The 20,730-nt window shown below is 30.1% G+C and overlaps 2 protein-coding genes across 2 annotated transcripts; both read left to right on the top strand.

Moving 5' to 3' along the window:
• Positions 1–978: 978 nt before the first annotated feature.
• On the top strand, positions 979–10,009 carry LOC101494147 (probable cyclic nucleotide-gated ion channel 20, chloroplastic). The gene is made up of 12 exons (XM_012711757.3): positions 979–1,318; positions 2,434–2,625; positions 2,949–3,047; positions 3,601–3,738; positions 5,492–5,740; positions 6,077–6,346; positions 6,974–7,119; positions 7,475–7,552; positions 7,741–7,870; positions 7,976–8,222; positions 8,950–9,112; positions 9,781–10,009. The coding sequence occupies exons 1-12, from the start codon at positions 1,010–1,012 to the stop codon at positions 9,896–9,898; spliced, it is 2,139 nt and encodes a 712-aa protein (XP_012567211.1). The 5' UTR covers positions 979–1,009; the 3' UTR covers positions 9,899–10,009.
• Positions 10,010–11,626: 1,617 nt separating this feature from the next.
• LOC101508440 (beta-amylase 1, chloroplastic) lies at positions 11,627–17,570 on the top strand. Its single transcript, XM_004515191.4, has 4 exons — positions 11,627–12,415; positions 15,646–15,856; positions 16,294–16,404; positions 16,523–17,570. The coding sequence occupies exons 1-4, from the start codon at positions 11,820–11,822 to the stop codon at positions 17,324–17,326; spliced, it is 1,722 nt and encodes a 573-aa protein (XP_004515248.1). The 5' UTR covers positions 11,627–11,819; the 3' UTR covers positions 17,327–17,570.
• The last annotated feature ends 3,160 nt before the right edge of the window (positions 17,571–20,730 follow it).

The following is a 20,730-nucleotide window of genomic DNA, read 5'->3' as shown; positions in this document are numbered from 1 at the left end:
ACAAAATCACAATTGACTTTGTCTATTTCTTCACCTTAACAACTTTCTCTTTCTCACTTTGTTGATATTTTATTATTTATACACACTCTTTTATTCACTCTTCCAATGTTCAACAAGCTCCCAAGAATGCATGCTTTAACTTGAATTAGTGTTTGAGTAAAAATAAATAAACTTGAATGAAAGGAAAATAGTTGGTAGATTTTTCTAGTGAGAATCCCTCTTCAACCAGGTCTTACTCTTTTATTCCAAGTTAATTTATTTTTCTCTTATTTTTGTTAACTATATAATTATTTGTTCATGGATTTGGAGGTAGCCCAATAACTACAGACATTGGAAGAAAAAGACCAACATAAATAATGAAAATTGATCATCAAATGACAATTTTTTTGAAATCTTTTATACTGATGTCTCATAGATAGCGAGAGAAGATGAAAAATATATAGCGAGTCTCACATATATTCGGACTCAGATTGACAATAGTCATCGGTCTTCAACTGCATTACAGTCAAACACATAAAGACCGTCCAATTAAAATAAGATGGTTTAGATTTTAAATTCTGATTTTAGTCATCAGCCCATAACTTTACTGCAGACATATGTAGCAAATTCAAATTCCATATATTCTTGCTCTCTATTTTGTGAAGAAATGAGTCACATTTTCCGTTTTTCCAATTTTACCCCTGCCCTCTTTGTTATATTATACTTTTTTGGGCTGTTTTTGTGATTTTAAAATGATATCACTTTTATGTAATATTTTGTGTATGTTATTTAATAATACTTTATGTAACACCAACAGTTTAGATTAAAAGTGTGTCTGGTATCCGACATGATACATATAGTTAAATATAATTACTATATTTAAAAACAATTATTATTGATGTTGACGAGTCAATTTTGTGCCAATGATGTTAGAAAAACACACAACTATTTGATGAACTTAATGGATTTTATTTTCCAGAGGCCTATATCAAGGACAAAAAGTGCATCAATTTCTACTCCCTTGATCTCAATGGATTCTTATGAGAAAGAAACTAGTCTCAAAGTTAAGGAACATGTTGCTGCACTAAATGCTGCCCATGGAACTGGAAATCTTGTGCAACAAACTGTAGTTGTGATAGGAAACAAAGTTGAAAAGTGCAAGAAAGAAATTTTTTCTCCTTTAAACCATTGGAATAATACCCATGATAGAGAAAATGAACACTTAGGAAAATCTGGCCTACTTGGAATGTGTGATGACCCTTATTGCACTACTTGCCCTACTTACTTCAAGGCTTCTAAACAAAGAAGTCCAAAAGCTTTGAATGAATTTGATTCCAAGGTATCATTCTTCCTAAAAATATTTCCAATCTCTCTCTGACCTTGAATATAAGGTTTAATTGCATTTTGGTTCTCCTTTTTAGTTGAATTACGAAAATAGTCTCCTCATTTTATTTCTCCATAGTTTTGGTCCCCAAATAGAATTTTGGTTCAAAATGTGATGAAATGTCATTTTGTTGCATTTATTTAAACTACATCATGTCTCAAGAACTCGTGATGCAACAATTGTACCTGAGGTATATGATCATAAATGGTGTGGTGTAACTTAAAAAAAATGACGCTTCATCAAGTTTTAGACCAAAATTCTGTTTGGGAGGCAAAACTGAAGAGAAATAAAATGAAGGGACTATTTTCGTTATTCAACTAAAATAGAAGGACAAAAAACTGCAATTAAGCCTAATTATAAATAAATACATGTATTTAGTCCAAACAAAAAAGATACATATATTTGATCTAAATCACGTACCTTTTTACTTATATTTAATATTAGAAAGAATATACCAATTATTTCTTCTTAATTTGATAAGCTTAGTATGTAATAATTTTTTTTGGAGATTCTTAATTAAACTATAGTGTACATGTGCTTACTATGTAGCCTACAATTTTCATGTGTGTATAAATATGGTTTTATGTAGTTGTGGCTTTTTGCATTTATATATTATTGTATTATTTTTTATAAGCCTACATTATTGTATTTAATCATATTCATATGTTTATAGTTAGACAACAAGATATTCAATGGTATTTCTATAAAAATTGAAAAGCATTCTGTTTCAAAGGCCACTGGGACAAAGTTTACTGCATCATTGTTATACTTGATCTTGTTGTGAACATTTCCAAGATATAGTCGTTTTAATTTTTAAATATATTAGAAGTTGTTACTATAGTTTATATCGTTAGTCAATTTAGTCTTTAAATGTATTTTTATTAATTAATTTGATCTTCGAATATCTTTGCATAAAAAATATTTAGTTTTCAAATGTGTCTTCTGTTAATCAATTTAGTATATCAAATTAGTAATAAAAAATTCACTCAATTTTTTTTTTAATTCCGATATATTCTAAAACTATTTTGAATTCACATGTTTAGGACTAAATTAACTTTTTCCATTTGCAGTTCCACAATGCTCTTTATGGGGATGCCAAGGGTTTTGGGAGAAAACTTTTGTCTTTTTGCTCTTCATGTGTTCCTGGAGTTATAAATCCTCACACTAAACTTGTCCAACAATGGAACAAATTTCTGGCCATTTTTTGCATGGTGGCAATTTTTGTAGATCCATTATTTTTATTCTTAATATATGTCCAGAAGGTATGATTCTTTTTCTAATTTATTTAAGAATTCAATGGACTTACACAGACATAGTAAAATAATGTTACACTTTAATTCAATGAAAACTATTATTTTTTTCATATCATATCACTAATTTCAAAATAAACATACGAATATAAAATGACACGACAAAACAAAGAATTTTTATTGGATGTCAGTATAAAAAGAGTTTTGCATTGACAATGAATGTCATTTGAATCTTTTATTTAATTGAAAAATCTTGTAATTTGTTGATTTCAATACTGCCCTGCTACTTTTTTCTTTGCAAATTTACACTCCATTTTCCAATTAATTGTATGCAGGATTTTAATTGTATTGCTATCAACTGGACAATGACAGAAACACTTGTTTTACTTAGAAGCATGAATGATTTTGTATATTTCTTAAACATTCTTCTCCAGGTAATTTCTCAGTAGCATATACCTCCTCTTATGTTTAATTTGAGATAATTATTATATTCATAGATTAGTGCCAATTTTTAGTAGCAAAAATATAATCCAGCTCCTAGTCACAATAAACCATGCTATGTCAACTACCTTGTGTAAATTACATTTGAAGAAAAAATAATAATGAAATGATTAATTTATTCAAATATTTTTTTTGCAAAGACTAATGTTAGTAATTAGTATCGTTAATATTGTAGTATTCTGTTGAAGGTAGAGATCGAACACACAATTTTCTTATCACTTCACTCCCTAATTCCTTCACTTCATTCTCCTAGTTAACCTTATATCGCCTTAATTTACTCAGATAATAATAAATAGACTAGTTTCTAGCATTAATTATTGATAATCTATTGTTCGTATGTGTGCATATGTATGTGACCCTTTCTTTTTGATGATAATCAATGTGTCAATTAAAAATGTTTAATAGTAGTATGTGTGCATATGTATGTGACCCTTTCTTTTTGATGATTTAAAGCTTAAACAACTATATCTAATTGCATAATTGCAGTTTAGGTTGGCCTATGTGTCACCAGAGTCAAGAGTGGTTGGTGCTGGAGATTTAGTTGATGATCCCAAGAAAATTTCTGTCCGTTACCTGCAAAGTTATTTTCTTGTTGACTTGTTTGTTGTATTGCCCCTTCCTCAAGTAAACTTCTTCTCCTTTTCCTTTATTCCTTATGCAAACTTTTTCTTCTCCTTTTCCTTTATTCCTTATGCAAACTTTTTCTTTTGTCCTTAGGCTAATTGCAACATTAGCTATATTAACTTTGAAGAAATACACTTTTTTGGAGCTCCAATAAAATCACGGTATCACTTTAATTTGAATTTGACCAAATTCAATTCAAACATACATTAAGTTTGGTGTGAGTATTTTGGACTATTGTTGACTGAATTTATCAACTACTAGTTTTAAGTGTACATGAATGTGTTTGTAAAGAATCTTATATTGAGGAGAAAAGAAAGTTCAATTTGGTACTAAAGTCACAAGGTTCTTTTACTTGATGAATTAATCTTTTGAGTTGAGCTCTCCTAATAAACTTAAGACACAACGATTTATGTTTTTGTTGAAAGTTAGACTACAAAAAATACTACTTATAGGGTTAATGTCGAAAGAGTGAAAGCCGATGACGTGAATGTTGGCTCTTAAAGAAAGTGACAAAATTATGAGACCCAAATTGAATAAAGAAGAAAGATCAATCTAGTATTTAAATTATGAAGTTCTATCACCAACTAAACTAATATTTTGGGTTGGGCTCCTCTTATGGGCTTAAGTCATAATAGTGTTGGAACATATATTTATTAAATAAATTTTTTTAATTTGTACTTTTAAGAAAATAAATTAACTTAAATGTATTTTTTATCCTCCTATTTTAACTTAAAATAATTTTAGTCTCCACATTTTTAAATTTTGGAATTTTAGTCTCTCTATTCACAAGTTTCAGGATTTTTTCTCACAACCTAGTGTGAGATTTATTATTTTGACATGTCATATTCATAAATTGTATGGAATTATATTTGATTACATGATATTGTTGAATTGGACCATAAAGAGTGGAATTACATGTGTTTTCATTCAGTTATATTCTCTTCCACTCATTGATATATGCAAAATACACATTCTGAGAGATTGATTGGGGCATGTCGTTTACATGCATAGTTGAAGTTTTAGATGAGCTGAGTGTTTCAGATACCACAACTTCTACTTCCATTGTGGACTTGTCTTCTTTTCGATGAATTCGTTATCTATTATCTATTTCTTTAGAGTTGTGTGTTTACTTTGATGTTGATTAAGCTGGTGATCCCACTGATCGTAAGTCTACTGCAAATTTTCGTTTTTAGGAGATTGTCTCATTTCTAGGAAGAGTAAGAAGCAAAACATTTTCTCTTGCTCTTCTATAGAAAGTAAGTATCTGCTATGACAACCACCACATCAAAAGTGGTATGGTTATGTTGGCTTCTTTCTCATATGAGTATCCCTCTCTAGCCCAACACCTATGTACTCTAATAACATGACTCCTAATCAAATCGCTCATGTCTTGGTCTTTCATGAATGCACCAAATACATTGAAATTGAATGTCACCTACACGTCATCGCTTTCACGATGACACCATTACTTTAACATTTGGTTTTTCCTCATTGCCGATTGTTGACTTGTTCATGGAAACTCATTCCACAAAATATTTTCATTTCTTGATTGACAAACTGTGGATTCTCCTTGTTGTTGCATCGCGAATTTGAAGGTGATGTTAGATAATATATTATATTAAGGATAGTTAAGTCTATTGTTATTATAAGTATTTATGTCATTCCATTTCCTTATAGAAGATGCAACTATATATGTGTATATACTCATCAAACTTCTCATATGACATATATATTGTGAAATATGTGCATGCAGATAATGATACTATCTGTCTTACCAAGGCACTTGGGTTTATCAGGAGCAAATTATGCTAAGAATCTTCTACGTGCAGTGATCCTTGTGCAGTACATTCCAAGACTATTTAGGATTTTGACTCTGCTAAATGGAAGGTCTCCAACTGGATTCATATTTGAGTCAGCATGGGCTAATTTCATTATAAATCTTCTCATGTTTATGCTTGCCAGCCATGTTGTTGGCTCTTGCTGGTACCTCTTTGGTCTACAGGTGAATCAATTTTTTTTTTCTTTTTATTTGATAGTATGCTATACTAGTAATCTCTTTAGTACCACACTTTTGATCGAAGACGTGTCTCGGTGTCTGACATGTGTCGGTGTCTGATACCAACACGACACTGTCATATTAATTACGTTCAACTAATTCATTTTATCAAACTACTACAGGCATCGGCGTGTCAGTGTTGTGTTCGGTTTTCGTGTCAGTATCCATGCTTTAGTAATATGTGCTCATAGATTAATCTTTCTAACTGATTTATAAATATTGATAAATTTGCTTTAGTAAATAAAGGTTAATGTTTGATTATTAACTTTCTAATTCATCCAGAGGGTTAATCAATGTTTGAGAGATGCCTGCAGTAAGTCTAACATCAAAGGATGCATTGATGTCATTGACTGTGGACATGGTCGAACTGGAAACAACCAGTCTGCAGCAGGCCAAACATCATCTATGTGGAACAACAATTCAGATGCCATTGCTTGTTTGAATCCTTCTCCTAATGGTTTTCGTTATGGAATCTATGTCAGTGCTGTTCCACTTACTATTGAAACTAGCATGGTCAACAAATATGTGTATTCTCATTTTTGGGGATTGCAGGTTAGCATTTCATTTTTTTTTCATTTTTAGTTTCTTATGATAGAACGTTATGGCGTCGTTTGATTCATGTAGTTGATCCTTATGTAAGATAAGGTTTGGTTGTTGTTGTAGTTCCTTCTGTAGTGATCAAGTATATTTTGTCCACTGAATTGGTATGGTACAAATGGTAAACAAACCGGATCTCTTAAGCATGTGGTCATAAGTCGATTCCTGACTTGTTCGTGTGAAAATTCACTATATGAGAGAGATAACTCTGAAATTTGTTACAATTTCCAAATCCTTGAAAGATTGATCTTTGCAGTTGCATGTTGAGGATAATATAAAAAGGAAAAAAGTATATATGATCCTATATTTGTAGTTGCGAGCAGAGAATAATATAGAAAAATAAGTTTTTGACCTAGTTATTTAATAAGCTTGGCCTGGTTTAGGGAAAGTATAGACTAGGTCATCTCTTTCTGATGGACGGTTTGACCTATTTCTACTCTTAGTTTTTAGGACTTTGATCACGAATGCTTTAATATCATATCAAGGCCTATCTTGGTCCTACACTAACTTAAGTTCTTCACTAATAGCATATGAATGGATTGAGATCTCTTATCAATCATCCCATTGTGATCCTTATTACAGCAAATCAGTACTCTGGCTGGTGGTCTAACCCCAAGCTATTTTGTATGGGAAGTCATGTTTGCAATTGCCATCATAGGATTGGGACTCTTGCTTTTTTCACTGCTCATTGGAAACATACAAAACTTTCTCCAAGGTCTTGGAAGGAGGTAGAACTTACTCCTCTCAAATGTTGTTTCCCTTATTAAACTATTGCAGACAGATGAATGAAAGCCATCCTATAAATGTAATGTATCAAACTATGAGTTGTAATTCAATAATATATATCAGCATACCTCTAAAGTTTGACTATATATACTTAATGTGTGATTCATATTGCTTTTATTTTGGACTCAGATATTTAAGTTGGATTAGTAAAAGTCCTCTATAAATATTATATCATGATAATTGTATGTAGGCATTATTTTTTGAGAATAATTTGGATTCTAAGTGTAAAACTTTTTACACTGTCAATCAATCACAAATCATCATTTGTATGAGGCATCGTCGCTTTGCTGTTTGCAGGAGGCTAGAAATGCTACTTAGAAGCCGTGATGTTGAGCAATGGATGAGGCATCGTCGCTTACCTGAAAATCTAAGAAAGTATGCAATAAAATGCTCCAATTCTTTGTAATAAATCACACTTTCATTGTCAATAAAAAGCATCTGTCAAATTCATGCAAGCATGCATGTAAATCAAACATAAAGACTGAATGCTAGGAAAATATGTTACATGAAATTATGGATCACACACATTGTACGATCGATCGATCGATATAAATTTTGTGCAGGAGAGTGCGACAGGCCGAACGATATAATTGGGCTGCAACAAGAGGAGTGAATGAAGAAACACTTCTTGAGAATTTGCCAGAAGATCTTCAAACCGAAATAAGGCGTCATCTCTTCAATTTTATTAAGAAAGTATGCATTAGTATTTTTTTATTTTTTTCAATTAATGCATAGCTAAACAATAATTTGATTTGCATTAATATTGTATGCAATGCTGAGAATGTAATGTGTGTGCAGATTAGAATTTTCTCTCTGATGGATGAGCCTATTTTGGATGCTATTTGTGAGAGACTAAGACAGAAGACATATATAAATGGAAGTAGAATTATGAGTTATGGTGGTGAAGTTGGGAAGATGGTTTTTGTTGTGCGTGGAAAATTGGAGAGCATTGGAGAAAATGGAATTGCAGTTCCTTTATCTGAAGGAGATGCTTGTGGTGAAGAACTTCTAACATGGTATCTTCAACATTCTTCTGTAAGCAAAGGTGAAAAATAGCTTATAGTTTATATTAGCTTCTTAAGTTATTTGAAAAATCAAATTTGAGAATTTTTGTAGCAACTTTTGTTGACTTTTAAGTGGTTAAGGCAGTTTATATATGTGTTTCCTTACATTTATTTAGTAGATGATTAATAGATATATTTTGGTGTCAAAATCCATTAATTATCAATGTAACTTTAAGAACTGTCAATTTGAACGTGATTAACTATAATTTTTGGTTGTTCAAATCTACATGTTGTTAAACGCCTGATTATTGTGATTAATCTTGTCCAATTTGTGGTTAGTGAAGTTACATCCATGGTTAATTGGTTTTTGACACTTAGTATATCTATTAATCATTTATAGAACTTAATCAACCAAATATTTGAATTGATTTAACCACTTAAAAAGTTGTCGCAAAAATTGTCTAAATTTAATAATAAAAAAATCATGTCTTAATTAAAATAACTTTATGGTTCATTCCTTAAGAAAAAATCATTGTAAGGTTATTAATGTTTACAGAGAAGGTAAATGAAAGAATTTATAAATAAATTAAGATGGAGAAGCAAACTTCAAACTAAACAAAAAAAACTGTTGTTTTCTTAAAGTGCTTCTTGATGAGTTCATCCAAATTGGTTGAAACAAGTGTATAAAGTTTTTAAAATAGTGGAATTCATAATTGCCCTTAATACCATATGAGAAAACATGGTTCATTAATATGTTTTCTCTTGCAGATGGTAAAAAAGTAAGGCTTCCAGGACAGAGGTTGCTTAGCAACAGGACAGTAAAGTGCTTAACAAATGTTGAGGCTTTTTCACTCAGAGCTGCAGATCTTGAAGAAGTCACAACCATTTTCATGAGATCCTTTAGGAATGTGCTTGTTCAAGGACCTTTAAGGTAATTCATTTCTTGTTTTGTTGAATCTTTTTCCTGGTTTTGAGTTCACATATAAATAACCGATTGATTAGACTCAAGTAATTATTGAACTTCAATTAAAGACAAATCGTTCAACACGGATTTGAATTTTGGTTGGATCAACTTATCTCTCAACTAAACTTTGAATTAGTAGGACTAATTCTCTTGGAGCCAAAAGTTAAAAAAAATAAAAAATGAGTTCAGACATTAATCTTAATCAATTTAAGACATTATTTAATGATAATACCTATGTCTTTAATTTTCTTAAATCTTAGCTCAACTAACAAATGCCAAAATTATTAAGTTGGACAATATGTCTCCGAACTTGAGACATTGCAGTTATGTGTATAATTTTTAATGGTATTTATGATCTCGTCTACAAAACAGAAATAAAATAAATATATATTTATTGGAGACTGTTAGAAAGGTTCATTTTTATTAAAATTTGCCCACAAGTATAATATTTGATATTATGAAATTGCAAATGGTTGATTTGCCCACAAGTATAAGATTTACCCATACCGCAAGACATCTATTATCATCCATATATAATATATGTCACATGTTTGTCACTACTGCTCACAAATCCTATTTCTGTTTTGAAATTCATAGCTCTGACATATAATCATATGATCATTATTTTATATTAGGTATGAATCACCTTATTGGAGATCCCTTGCAGCAACCCAAATTCAGGTTGCATGGAGATATTGGAAGAAACGTCAAAAGTTATCAGATCAAACATTAAAGTTACAGGTTGTACCATAATAGATATGATTAGGTATCTTTTGTCAACGGTTGTACTATAATGCTTGTACAACTAATTATATTCACTTTGCTTGTGACCTCTTAAAAATGTTCATTTTTAAATTAAATAATAACAACAATAATGGAATGCTAGTACATAACTAATGTTGCTTTGCTTATAAGAGTCTTTCACTTTTCTTACAACTTTGACAATTTGTCTTTGCACTATTAATAGGTGTCTATGCAATCAATAATGTATGTGTCTACGTGCGAAAGATTTGTTATCTTAAATCAAGTTACACTTCAGTAATCTTTTCCAAAATAATATATATATTTACACTTACGTAATACTACTAGCTCATATCAAATTAAGTAGAAAAAGACAACAACAAAAAAACATACCTATTTCTCATCATCATATTGTATTTTTGTTGAAAAAAAACATTTAATTTAAATTTATATATATTACACATTTTTGTTAGAAAAATCTCGCTCACATACACCACAAATAAATGAATAAGAAAGTACATGATAGTTTACGTGGTTTAGTATCTCTTACTTATATTTATGAAAACATTTCAATATAATTCATTTATCATCAAATAAAATTACAATGTTTTGTAACTCAACTCAATATGTATGTATATCATCCTACAATACTCTCTCACATCTAAGAATGACAAAAAATAATAACACTAAGATAGATGATTTGGTTTCGTCATAAAAAGAGATTAATACTCCACAATTTCAATGAATTCTAAAAACTCAAAATTCATTCTTTTAAGTTGAACATGCGAGTCTTAATCAAATTATAAGACCTTAAAATTCATCATCTTTTTCATGCATTGAAATCCCACACCTTAAAATTTAAATTCAATCGCAACATTTTTAATCAATCATAATCATTATATAATTAAAAAATTGGAATCATAATTATTTTAAAAGTTACTTTATATAATTAGTTTTGACTGGACGATGATCTAAATTTTTTACATAAACAATATATTACAATTAAGACAACTTTTAAGGTGGAGAATTATTATATTAATACATGAAAATTATTCAAATCTTTAAAAGTAGTGACGACCTATCTCGAAAATAAAAAATCATATATAAAATGTCACCAATATCTCAACTATAAAGACATGAAAAATCTTCAATTTTTACTTAAAAGTAGAGATATGAATCATCATAAAAAAAACAATTAAACAATTTTTAAAATAACAATGCACACCAAGTAAACAAATTGTCTACTATCAATCAATTGACTACATGGTTATTAATCGTGTGAATGCGTACACTTAGTCGGTGAGTGTATCAAATCCATTTTCCAATTAAATTGAGATAAAAGTCTAATCATGTGAAGTACATGAGTGTCTTTGAAATAGATCTCCTTCTGTGTTTCTACTGGTTTATAGCTGTACACGTGCCAAATCTTTAATCTCAGATTATCCATCCCTCCCAATATCTCTCTCTTACCTTACTCGCGGTCACGACACGTGACCCGTCACTTTCCACCACGTGTCAATAAAGGATCTTTCGGTATCGTCTTTTCTAGAATCCTCACGCGTAATTCCAATCTCACCGTCCATTCCCTCAACAAAATCCAACCATCTCAACCGTTCAATACCGACACGCAACACTAGGACACGTGTCAAAAAACAAACGGTCAAATCCGAATCACTATTATAGTCTTATCCTCTCAACCTTGTTTCCTCTCTATAAAAACGCACTTTCCCTCTTTTTCAATTTCCCTCACTTCTAATCACTCTAACCGTACCAAACAGCAGAGAAAGAAGAAGAAAAAAAAAGTTTCAAGTTCTCTTATAACTTTTAAGCTCTTACACTATAAAAAAATAAAATAAACGGCTTCATATGTTTTTCAATTTTAATTAAATATTTTTAATTCAATTTTATATATTTTCTCGGAAAGAAAAGGAAAATGGCATTAAGTATGACTCACCAGATCGGAAGCCTAGTCGGAACTCCAGTGCCGTCAGAAACAACATCGGCGGAAACAACATCAACGGTGAACGCGGCGGCGGTGTGGAAATCACCGGCGATGAATCTCCGCGTGAAGGCGAGTAGATCAGATGTTATCGCGGAAGGATTAACACCGCCGGTAAGTCCGTGTAGGTCGCCGGTGTTAGGTGGAATCCGGCCAGATCTAACAGCGGCGTGTCAAGCTTTTACGATTGAATCAGAAACGGCGGTGGAGAAGGAACATAAAGCGGGATCGAGATCCGTGAAAGGGAATGGAGTACCGGTGTACGTGATGATGCCGTTGGATAGCGTGACGATGACGAACAGTGTGAATAGGAAGAAAGCGGTGAATGCGGCTATGGCGGCGTTGAAGAGTGCTGGTGTGGAAGGTGTGATGATGGATGTGTGGTGGGGATTGGTTGAGAGAGAGAAAGCTGGTGAATATAATTGGGGAGGTTATGTAGAGCTTATGGAAATGGCGAAGAAGCATGGACTTAAAGTTCAGGCGGTTATGTCGTTTCATCAATGTGGTGGTAACGTCGGTGATTCTGTCACGTAAGTCTCTCTTTCTTCATCTTCTTCGTTTTTCTTTTAGCATAATTATTATTGTTAATTATTTAATTAGGATTCGCTTGCTATTATTTTACTATCATTTTTTAATAATAATAATAATAATAATAATAATAATGCTATTTTCTATTCTAATGTGATTGTGGAAGTTTAAACTATTATTCTAAAAAGTATTATCTCCTAGTCACAAACTCACAAGGAACTTTAGAAAGAAATTTTTTTAATAAATATTAAATAATTTTAATATTCTGGCGACAGGAAATATTTAATGTATACATAGTAGATAGATAGAAAGAGAGTGAAAGAAAGAAACTTTCTCTTGTTTGGTTGGGATAGATAGAGAAAAGAAAGAAATAGTGCTATTTTGTAAATGACATATTTACCCTCAAACAAAAATAAAGTGTGATAGAAAATAACAAATTAAATTAAGTTTTAATTAAAAACTAAAAGTTCGTTTTCATTTATATCATAGTATATGGCTCCATTGTAGCGCATTTGGTCTTTTTAGATTTTGAGAGTTATCAAATGATATTATTTTATTTCTAAGAATATTTTTTTAGTAAATATTTTATGGTTTTTTTAATACTATTTTCACTTCTTTTTTGTTTTGACTCATTACTACTTTCATTTTTATATGTAAAATTAAAAAAATTGTCGACTCTTCAAATTATAAGAAATAGGCTTAATTGCACTTTTGGTCCCCCTATTATAGGTGAAAATTGAAATTAGTCCCCCCATTTTATTTCTCCTCAGCTTTAGTCCCCAAACAGAATTTGAGTCCAAATTATGATGAGTTGTCATTTTTTAATGACGTGTCAATAAAAAGCTGACGTGGCAGATGCTTACGTGGAATAAACTTATTATTATATTATTTCTGATAAAAAAATCTAATTTATATTTTTAAAAATTCTTAATATAATTGTTAAAAATCATTATTATAAATAAACTTTAATTGTTAAAATTAAATAAAAAAAAAACAGTCCCAATTCAACAAAACCCTAAATTAAAATCTGAAGCCCCAATTCAACAAAACCCTAAATTAAAATCTGAAGCAGAAACATATGAACATCTGAAGCAGAAGCATATGAACTAGCATGAACCTTAAATCAAAAAACAGCCCCAATTTAACAAAACCATTGTTGACTGTATGGTTTCTAACGGTTACGCAAAAGAATGCGTAAAAGTGACTTTTACATCACAGTGAGAAAATCGATCGTTAAAGAATGCGTAAAAGTTTACATCACAGTGAGAAAATCGATCGTTAATGAAGGAAATTATTAGTATGTGGTTTTGTGATGTGAAGATTAGGCCATGAGTTTTTGGGTTGGATTTGGTATTTTTTCATGTTGTTTGTATATGTTGCTTTTGTGTTTCTTTTAGATGGGAACGACTTGAATGGGGAAAGATTAGTTGGAACTTGGAATTGGATCTTGAGAATTGTACATTATTGTTTGACTATTATTGTTTATTGTAATAATTAAAATTTAATTTGTTTTCACTTGTATACTTACTATTTTGCTTCGTAAATGAGTTAAATGCTTCAATTTTTTAACTAATTCTTGTTTATATATAGAGATTGAGTTAAATACTTCAATTTTTTTATAACTATTTCTTGTTTATATATAGAGATGTAGAGAGTAACTTTTGATCCCCTCTCAAATTATAATTATAAGTTTCTTCGATACTTGCACACAAATTATTCGACAATTGGACACAAATTAAGAATTTTAGTTGATTTACATAGGAAAGAAATTATATTGAAAAATAATTAATGGATTTAAAAGAAGATAAACTCATTAATAGTAAATGGTATAATAAGAAAATAAACATTAATATACAACTTAAAATTTGGGATAATTTGATACAATTTGGCATTGTTTTTTAAATATTTGCAGTAGGATAAAATTATTTCCAATATTTTCAAAATTGAATCAATCAAAAGTACGCTAATCACTAAGATGAACTTCGAATTAACATGATTTGTTTTTCTGGGAACTGGCGAGTAAGCTCATTATTTATATAAAATAAATTAATTATCGTTAAAAGACTTTTAAGTTTATCAAAAGAAAACAAAAGAGACGTGTTATGTATGCAACGACTACTTTTCTTTTGTGGTTTCTATGAAGAGTTTGGTTTCGTGATGGAAAAAGGGGTCTCTTACGTAAGATTAGACCAAAACCAATTCACATGAATCACATCGCTACAAAAGTGGACTTGCTATGATGAGATTAGTGGGTGGGCCCAATATCTCCAGTTAGACTTATGAATCTTATGTTTGTGTCAGAATAAGAATTTCAATTTTTTGGCTTACTGTAACTTAAACTTGGATCTCAACAGATATGTTCTTGAGAATACAATATGATAATTTGACTTTAGAAGTGTGTATTTTGGTTTTGCGGTTACAGTAGCTGATTTTAAACATATAAATTATTAGAAAGTTGAATTGAATATAAATTCAACAATAAATTATTTGAGGTTAAAAATCAATTTTTTATTTGAGATTTTCTAAAATAAGTCAAAATTAATTTTATTTAAGAATTCTAAATATATCAAAATCAATTTTATTTGAGAATTCATAGAACTCTAGCTGCACCTTTGTAATCAATTTTGCTACAATTCCATCAATTTGTCTCTATTTTATGAATGAATGGCATCTGCTTGTACAAGTGCTGTATCATATGTATATCATATGAAGATGTTTGGTTCTATTTTTAGTGTATGATTGATGTTTGATTTGCTGTAGAATTGATAAATTCATGCTGAGTTCAAGCACATACAAGTGATAGTGATAGACCCCTTCCACACGCACATGCCATTAACTCAAAAGATAGAAAGAGACAAAATTGATAGAATAGTATCAATCTTATGGAATTAATCATGCCCTGTGTAGTATGATATCAATTTAACTAAGAAGACATGGGAGGGAAGTGAAATTGAACCAGTGCCAGTTACTACGTTTATCTTCTCTCTAGTTTTTTAATTGCATTAATAGTAAGAGACCCATGAGCACGTGTTCAACGTCGTAGTTCGAAAATTGTGTCATTTAATAAAACGATTAGTTAAATATTCAATGTTCAATTATGTAATTTTATTACATAATTATGCAATTTTACTTATACTTTTTCTGCAGGCCATTAGTTTAACAACAAATTAATCTATGTTTGGACATATTATGTATTGTTTATGGGCTTATGGATAGCTGTTATGTTTTCCAGTATTCCCTTGCCGAAATGGGCTGTGGAGGAGATGAATAAAGATCCTGATCTTGCCTACACTGATCAATGGGGAAGAAGAAACTATGAATATGTATCACTTGGATGTGATACTTTGCCAGTACTCAAGGGCAGAACTCCAGTTCAATGTTATGCTGATTTCATGCGTGCTTTTAGAGATAATTTCAAGCACCTTCTTGGTGATACCATTGTGGTGAATACCTTCTCCCATTATTTACAATACTACCTACTTTTTTTTTAGTGATAAGTGTGTTATCCAGTTTTGTTTCTTTTTTAGTTTAAATTATGAAAATGTGCAAATTTGGAAGAAGAGAACAAAGTAAAACAAAATGGAATTTTTTACATTTAATAGAAAATGCGATCTTTGAAATTAATCTTACTCATAGTGACTTAGTGCATATTTGAAATTACAGAATCATTGCAGCACCATGATTTTGTTGTTGCAATTTTAAAGTTTAGTTTTTACTAAAAGTTTGATTACATAATTTGATCTTGTCAAATCACCATCAATCAAAACATACACTTAATGTTCTTTACAAGTCATTTATTAAGTTATTTACATGTCATTTATTAGTAACTTAGTGTTATGTATAGTTTCTTACATGAACTTTTATCATTGTCACTATTCAGGAAATTCAAGTTGGGATGGGACCAGCCGGCGAACTTCGCTATCCATCATACCCAGAGCAAAATGGCACATGGAAATTCCCAGGAATTGGTGCTTTCCAATGCTATGACAAGGTATATTTATACATCTATATTTTTTTCCTCACCCTTCTTAACATTTTTTCTTCTTTACTTGTTTTTAAGTGTCACTTTGCTTTGTGTGTCTCATGTTATGAGTTTTACTTCAATGCAGTATATGTTGAGTAGCCTACAAGCAGCAGCCGAAGCTGCGAATAAGCATAATTGGGGAAGCACAGGCCCTACTGATGCAGGCCACTACAATAATTGGCCAGAAGACACTAATTTTTTCCGCAAAGAAGGCGGCGGCTGGGACAGTGAGTACGGCGAATTTTTCCTCACATGGTACTCTCAGATGCTGTTGAACCATGGTGAGAGAATTCTCACATCAGCTAAATCAATCTTTGACAACACTGGTGTTAAGATATCAGTCAAAGTTGCTGGCATTCACTGGCATTATGGAACAAGGTCTCATGCTCCTGAGCTCACAGCAGGATACTACAACACCCGTAACCGTGATGGCTACCTTCCCATCGCTCAAATGTTGGCTCGTCACAATGCTGTTTTCAATTTCACATGTATCGAAATGCGTGATCACGAACAGCCCCAAGACGCACTTTGTGCCCCCGAGAAGCTTGTGAAACAAGTCGCTTTAGCTACCCAGAAAGCGAAAGTCCATCTCGCCGGTGAAAATGCATTGCCGCGGTATGATGAACATGCTCATGAACAGATTTTAAAGGCGTCTCAGTTGAATGTTGAAGGTAACTCAGACGATGCAGAGATGTGTGCATTCACATATCTTAGGATGAACCAAGAGTTGTTTCAACCTGATAATTGGAGAAAGTTTGTGTCATTTGTGAAGAAGATGAAAGAAGGGAAAAGTGCTAACAAATGTTGGGAACAAGTGGAGAGGGAAGCTGAACATTTTGTGCATGTTACACAGCCTCTTGTGCAAGAGGCTGTTGCAATGATGCACTAAGAATTGTTTGACCAAATATAGAGTTTAGGGTACAGTCACAATTAGGCGATGAAAGTTTTAGTGAACCATCAGCCTGATTTTTGTGGCTAAAGATTGTATAAATTTCTATTGTATTCTACTTCATTATGTTACTTGCACCTTAAACTTCTCTATTTGTTACCCTTTATTTATATGGTATAAGCCAATGTATGTAGTATGAAGATCTTGGAGGCAATGTTTATAAAAATTACTTATTCTTACATCATTGCAATGAACTGGTAAAATAAATGTCATTACTTAATCTACATGTACCACACATGAATTGCTATTTTTGTTCTTTGGATAACAGAAAAATTAAAGTTTGAGTTAGGGATATTTCGGTCATGGATTAGTTTAAATTTCTACCATAGGGGAAAATGTTAGTTGTCTAATTATTAATGAATTCATTTTCCATAGAGTTTTGTATTAAAAGCTTCACATTTATAAATTTATAAGAGAGAAGCTTTTTCATAGTTTAAATTTTTATTTAGTGAGGGCAATACACAATTTATATCCTATACATAATCAAAGTCATATACATACCAAGAATGTTTTTAATAGTATTAAACATATTGTTGGTGGTATTACAAATGACAAAACCCTGTGCAGATCTGTATAATTTTTGTAATATTTCATTTTGTATTTAGTGATAAGGAGTCATTATTTTATTGCTTATTGATTGATGTATTTTTTTTCATAAATATTTATTGTATATAACTCTTCTCTCCACCAGTCGAATTTTTTGAAAATGTCCCTATTCGTGTGACCGTTTTATAGAGAGAAAAAATTCATTATCACTATTCAAAATTCAAATATGCAATTTGAACAAAGGATCTTCATAAAAGGCAAGAAGATAAGACCATAAGCAATGCAGAAAAGTTTGAATGTAATAAGGGGAAATAGTGTAGAAATCATCTAAAAGGAAAAAACATAGGTCCAAATTCAACAAAATACAAAACAAAAACAAAAAAATTATGATCTTTACAAATCCTTTCATTGAAAGTATTTCAAAAAGGACTGCCCCGAAGGAAAAAAGAATAAGGATTCAAAGCTTCATAAAGATTCTAGAGATACAATCATAGATCTAAGCAAACATGATTATGCATAATTAGGTCCATTTTAGATTTATAATTATTATTGTTATGACAGGTTTAATGGATATTATGATGTATTCTATCATTTTTCATTAAAAATAAAAACATAAAAAGTATTTAAATATTACCTAATAAAAATATGTCAGAAAATAATATGGACAAATAATATTAGTTATCTTTTTTTTCCGATGACTAGTTATCTTTGACTATTTTTAATAAATCAAAGAGCTATATTAATAAACTATCTGGAGTCTAAGGTATAAGATACAAAATATAATTATAACTTAATATAAATAACAAAGACTAAAGTTGAATAAAAAATATACAAACACTAATTAACTCGTAACAAATATCCAAGATGAATAAAATAAAACACTAACTCAAGAACTTCCAAGTATACAATAGGATGTGGCCACTATTGATGAAGTTCAAACTTCAATCATTTGACACAAAATAATATATTTACACGAAAGAGAAAAATAAATACATTATGTATTCTTTTTTCGTTCACCATAATTTTGTTCTATTAAATTTTTATGGTAAATTTTTTAATAAAGCAATTCTGATATATGATGTTGTACTCTTTTTTTCTTAATTAGAATTTTATTTCTCACTAATTTTTTCATAGTAAAATTTTAATGAGACTTATCATTACTAAGCAACTAATTGGAAGTGTTATGAATACTATTGAAGACAATTCATTTACATAATTGGTCCTTATTGTGATTATTGTAACTCTTTATAATATTGACCCTTATAAACAATGGTTAAGATACTTGAGTTGTACACACACAAAAAAAAAAATTATATGTTTCTTTATCTCTAATTTCTTTTTTTTCTCTAAAAGATATTTTAATTGGAATTAAATATATTTTTAGCCTTTATAAAATTTTAATATTTTAATTTTAGTTCTGTAAAATAAAATTATAATCTTCACTCCTCACAAAATTATTATTCATACAATTTTATTCTCTACGGTTAAGTTAACATATATTTTTGAATGAGTATTTCTAATCATGTTTACGATAATGTAAAATATTTCTCCACAAAAAAAACAAGTTTAAAATTCGATTTTTATGTTCATATTTTCATCGCTTTTATCTTTAGCCTTTCACATTTAAAAAATTCACATTTAATCCTCACAAATTAAAAAAAAATTAAATTTTTGTGGATGAAATTTATATAATATTCTTAAAATGCTAGCAAAAACTCTTTAAATTTTTTTAAAGTTAAAAGACAATTAAATATATTTTATTTCACAGAGACTAAAACAGTTTCAATGTAATCCTAAATTGAAGATATATATATATATAAAATAAATTGCAAAAATTGAACAAAATATCCATGGTAGCACAACAGGATAATTCAGCCTAAGAATTTCGGGTTCAAGATTCGTCTACTGGAAAATCCTTATTTTTTTATTTGACATATCTATTTTTGATAAAATTTTCGGGCTTAGCTTGGTCCATAATATCTCAAGTACCAGGCTCATGAATAAAAAAGCCCGTCATGTTTCGCTGAGGTTTGACGAATTGGGTTTATTGGTGAAGTTTATGAACAAGTGGGCCCAAGTGTCTTTTGATTGTTTTTTCTATTTCTAAAAGAAGAAAAAAACTTGTTTAAATTTAATTTCTAAAAGTTTATGTAATGCATGATAATTATTTTATTTACATGGCTATAGATATCTAAAAGAAATTAATTTAAAAAAATATCAATTGATTTGATGACTTATATGAAGAAATAAAAGATTAAGCAGTCTTTTAAGTTCTAACTCAAATGACAAATGTCAATATTATTAGGTTGAACAAGACATCACATGTGTATGTGAATTTCTTGTGGTATTTACTATCAATTCTACAACAACAACAAAAAAAGTCAAGTGTTTTGGCTCAATCATGTTTGAACCTGTTTGAAATAATTCTTGATTAAATTTTATTTATTCTCTAGAAAAAAAAATATAATTTGTTAAATAGTTAGCTAAATAGGGAAAAACATTTACTTAATTAATTTGAAAAGTTATAAGAAATTTACTATAATTTTCATATTTACATATCCAATAAATAAAAGAAATTTTACCGAGTTATAACAAATAGATCAAAGGATTTAAGTAAGTAATTAATCTCAAGTGGTTTAGTGATATTCATGTAAGGACGAATTGTTTGGAAGAGTTCAGATTTAAATTTTGTTGACACAATAGGTCAAATTTTGTTGATTTTCTAACGGAACTCAATTGGATTATTAGGACTCAATTCTTCTAGAAATCATATGATTATAACCCTTAACGATCTCAAA

Source organism: Cicer arietinum, chromosome 8 (assembly GCF_000331145.2).
Source record: "Cicer arietinum cultivar CDC Frontier isolate Library 1 chromosome 8, Cicar.CDCFrontier_v2.0, whole genome shotgun sequence".
Taxonomy (NCBI): domain Eukaryota; kingdom Viridiplantae; phylum Streptophyta; class Magnoliopsida; order Fabales; family Fabaceae; genus Cicer; species Cicer arietinum.
This window is presented reverse-complemented; position numbering and strand designations above follow the sequence as displayed.

What these genes read in the sequence shown, in the direction of transcription:
- LOC101494147 (XM_012711757.3), top strand. Translation starts at nt 1,010, where the DNA reads ATGGATTCTTATGAGAAAGAAACTAGTCTCAAAGTTAAGGAACATGTT. An exon ending in GGTACCTCTTTGGTCTACAG is followed by an intron (nt 5,741 to 6,076) that starts GTGAATCAATTT and finishes TAATTCATCCAG; the next exon opens with AGGGTTAATCAATGTTTGAG. An exon ending in CTCATTTTTGGGGATTGCAG is followed by an intron (nt 6,347 to 6,973) that starts GTTAGCATTTCA and finishes TCCTTATTACAG; the next exon opens with CAAATCAGTACTCTGGCTGG.
- LOC101508440 (XM_004515191.4), top strand. Translation starts at nt 11,820, where the DNA reads ATGGCATTAAGTATGACTCACCAGATCGGAAGCCTAGTCGGAACTCCA. An exon ending in AACGTCGGTGATTCTGTCAC is followed by an intron (nt 12,416 to 15,645) that starts GTAAGTCTCTCT and finishes TATGTTTTCCAG; the next exon opens with TATTCCCTTGCCGAAATGGG. An exon ending in CTTTCCAATGCTATGACAAG is followed by an intron (nt 16,405 to 16,522) that starts GTATATTTATAC and finishes ACTTCAATGCAG; the next exon opens with TATATGTTGAGTAGCCTACA.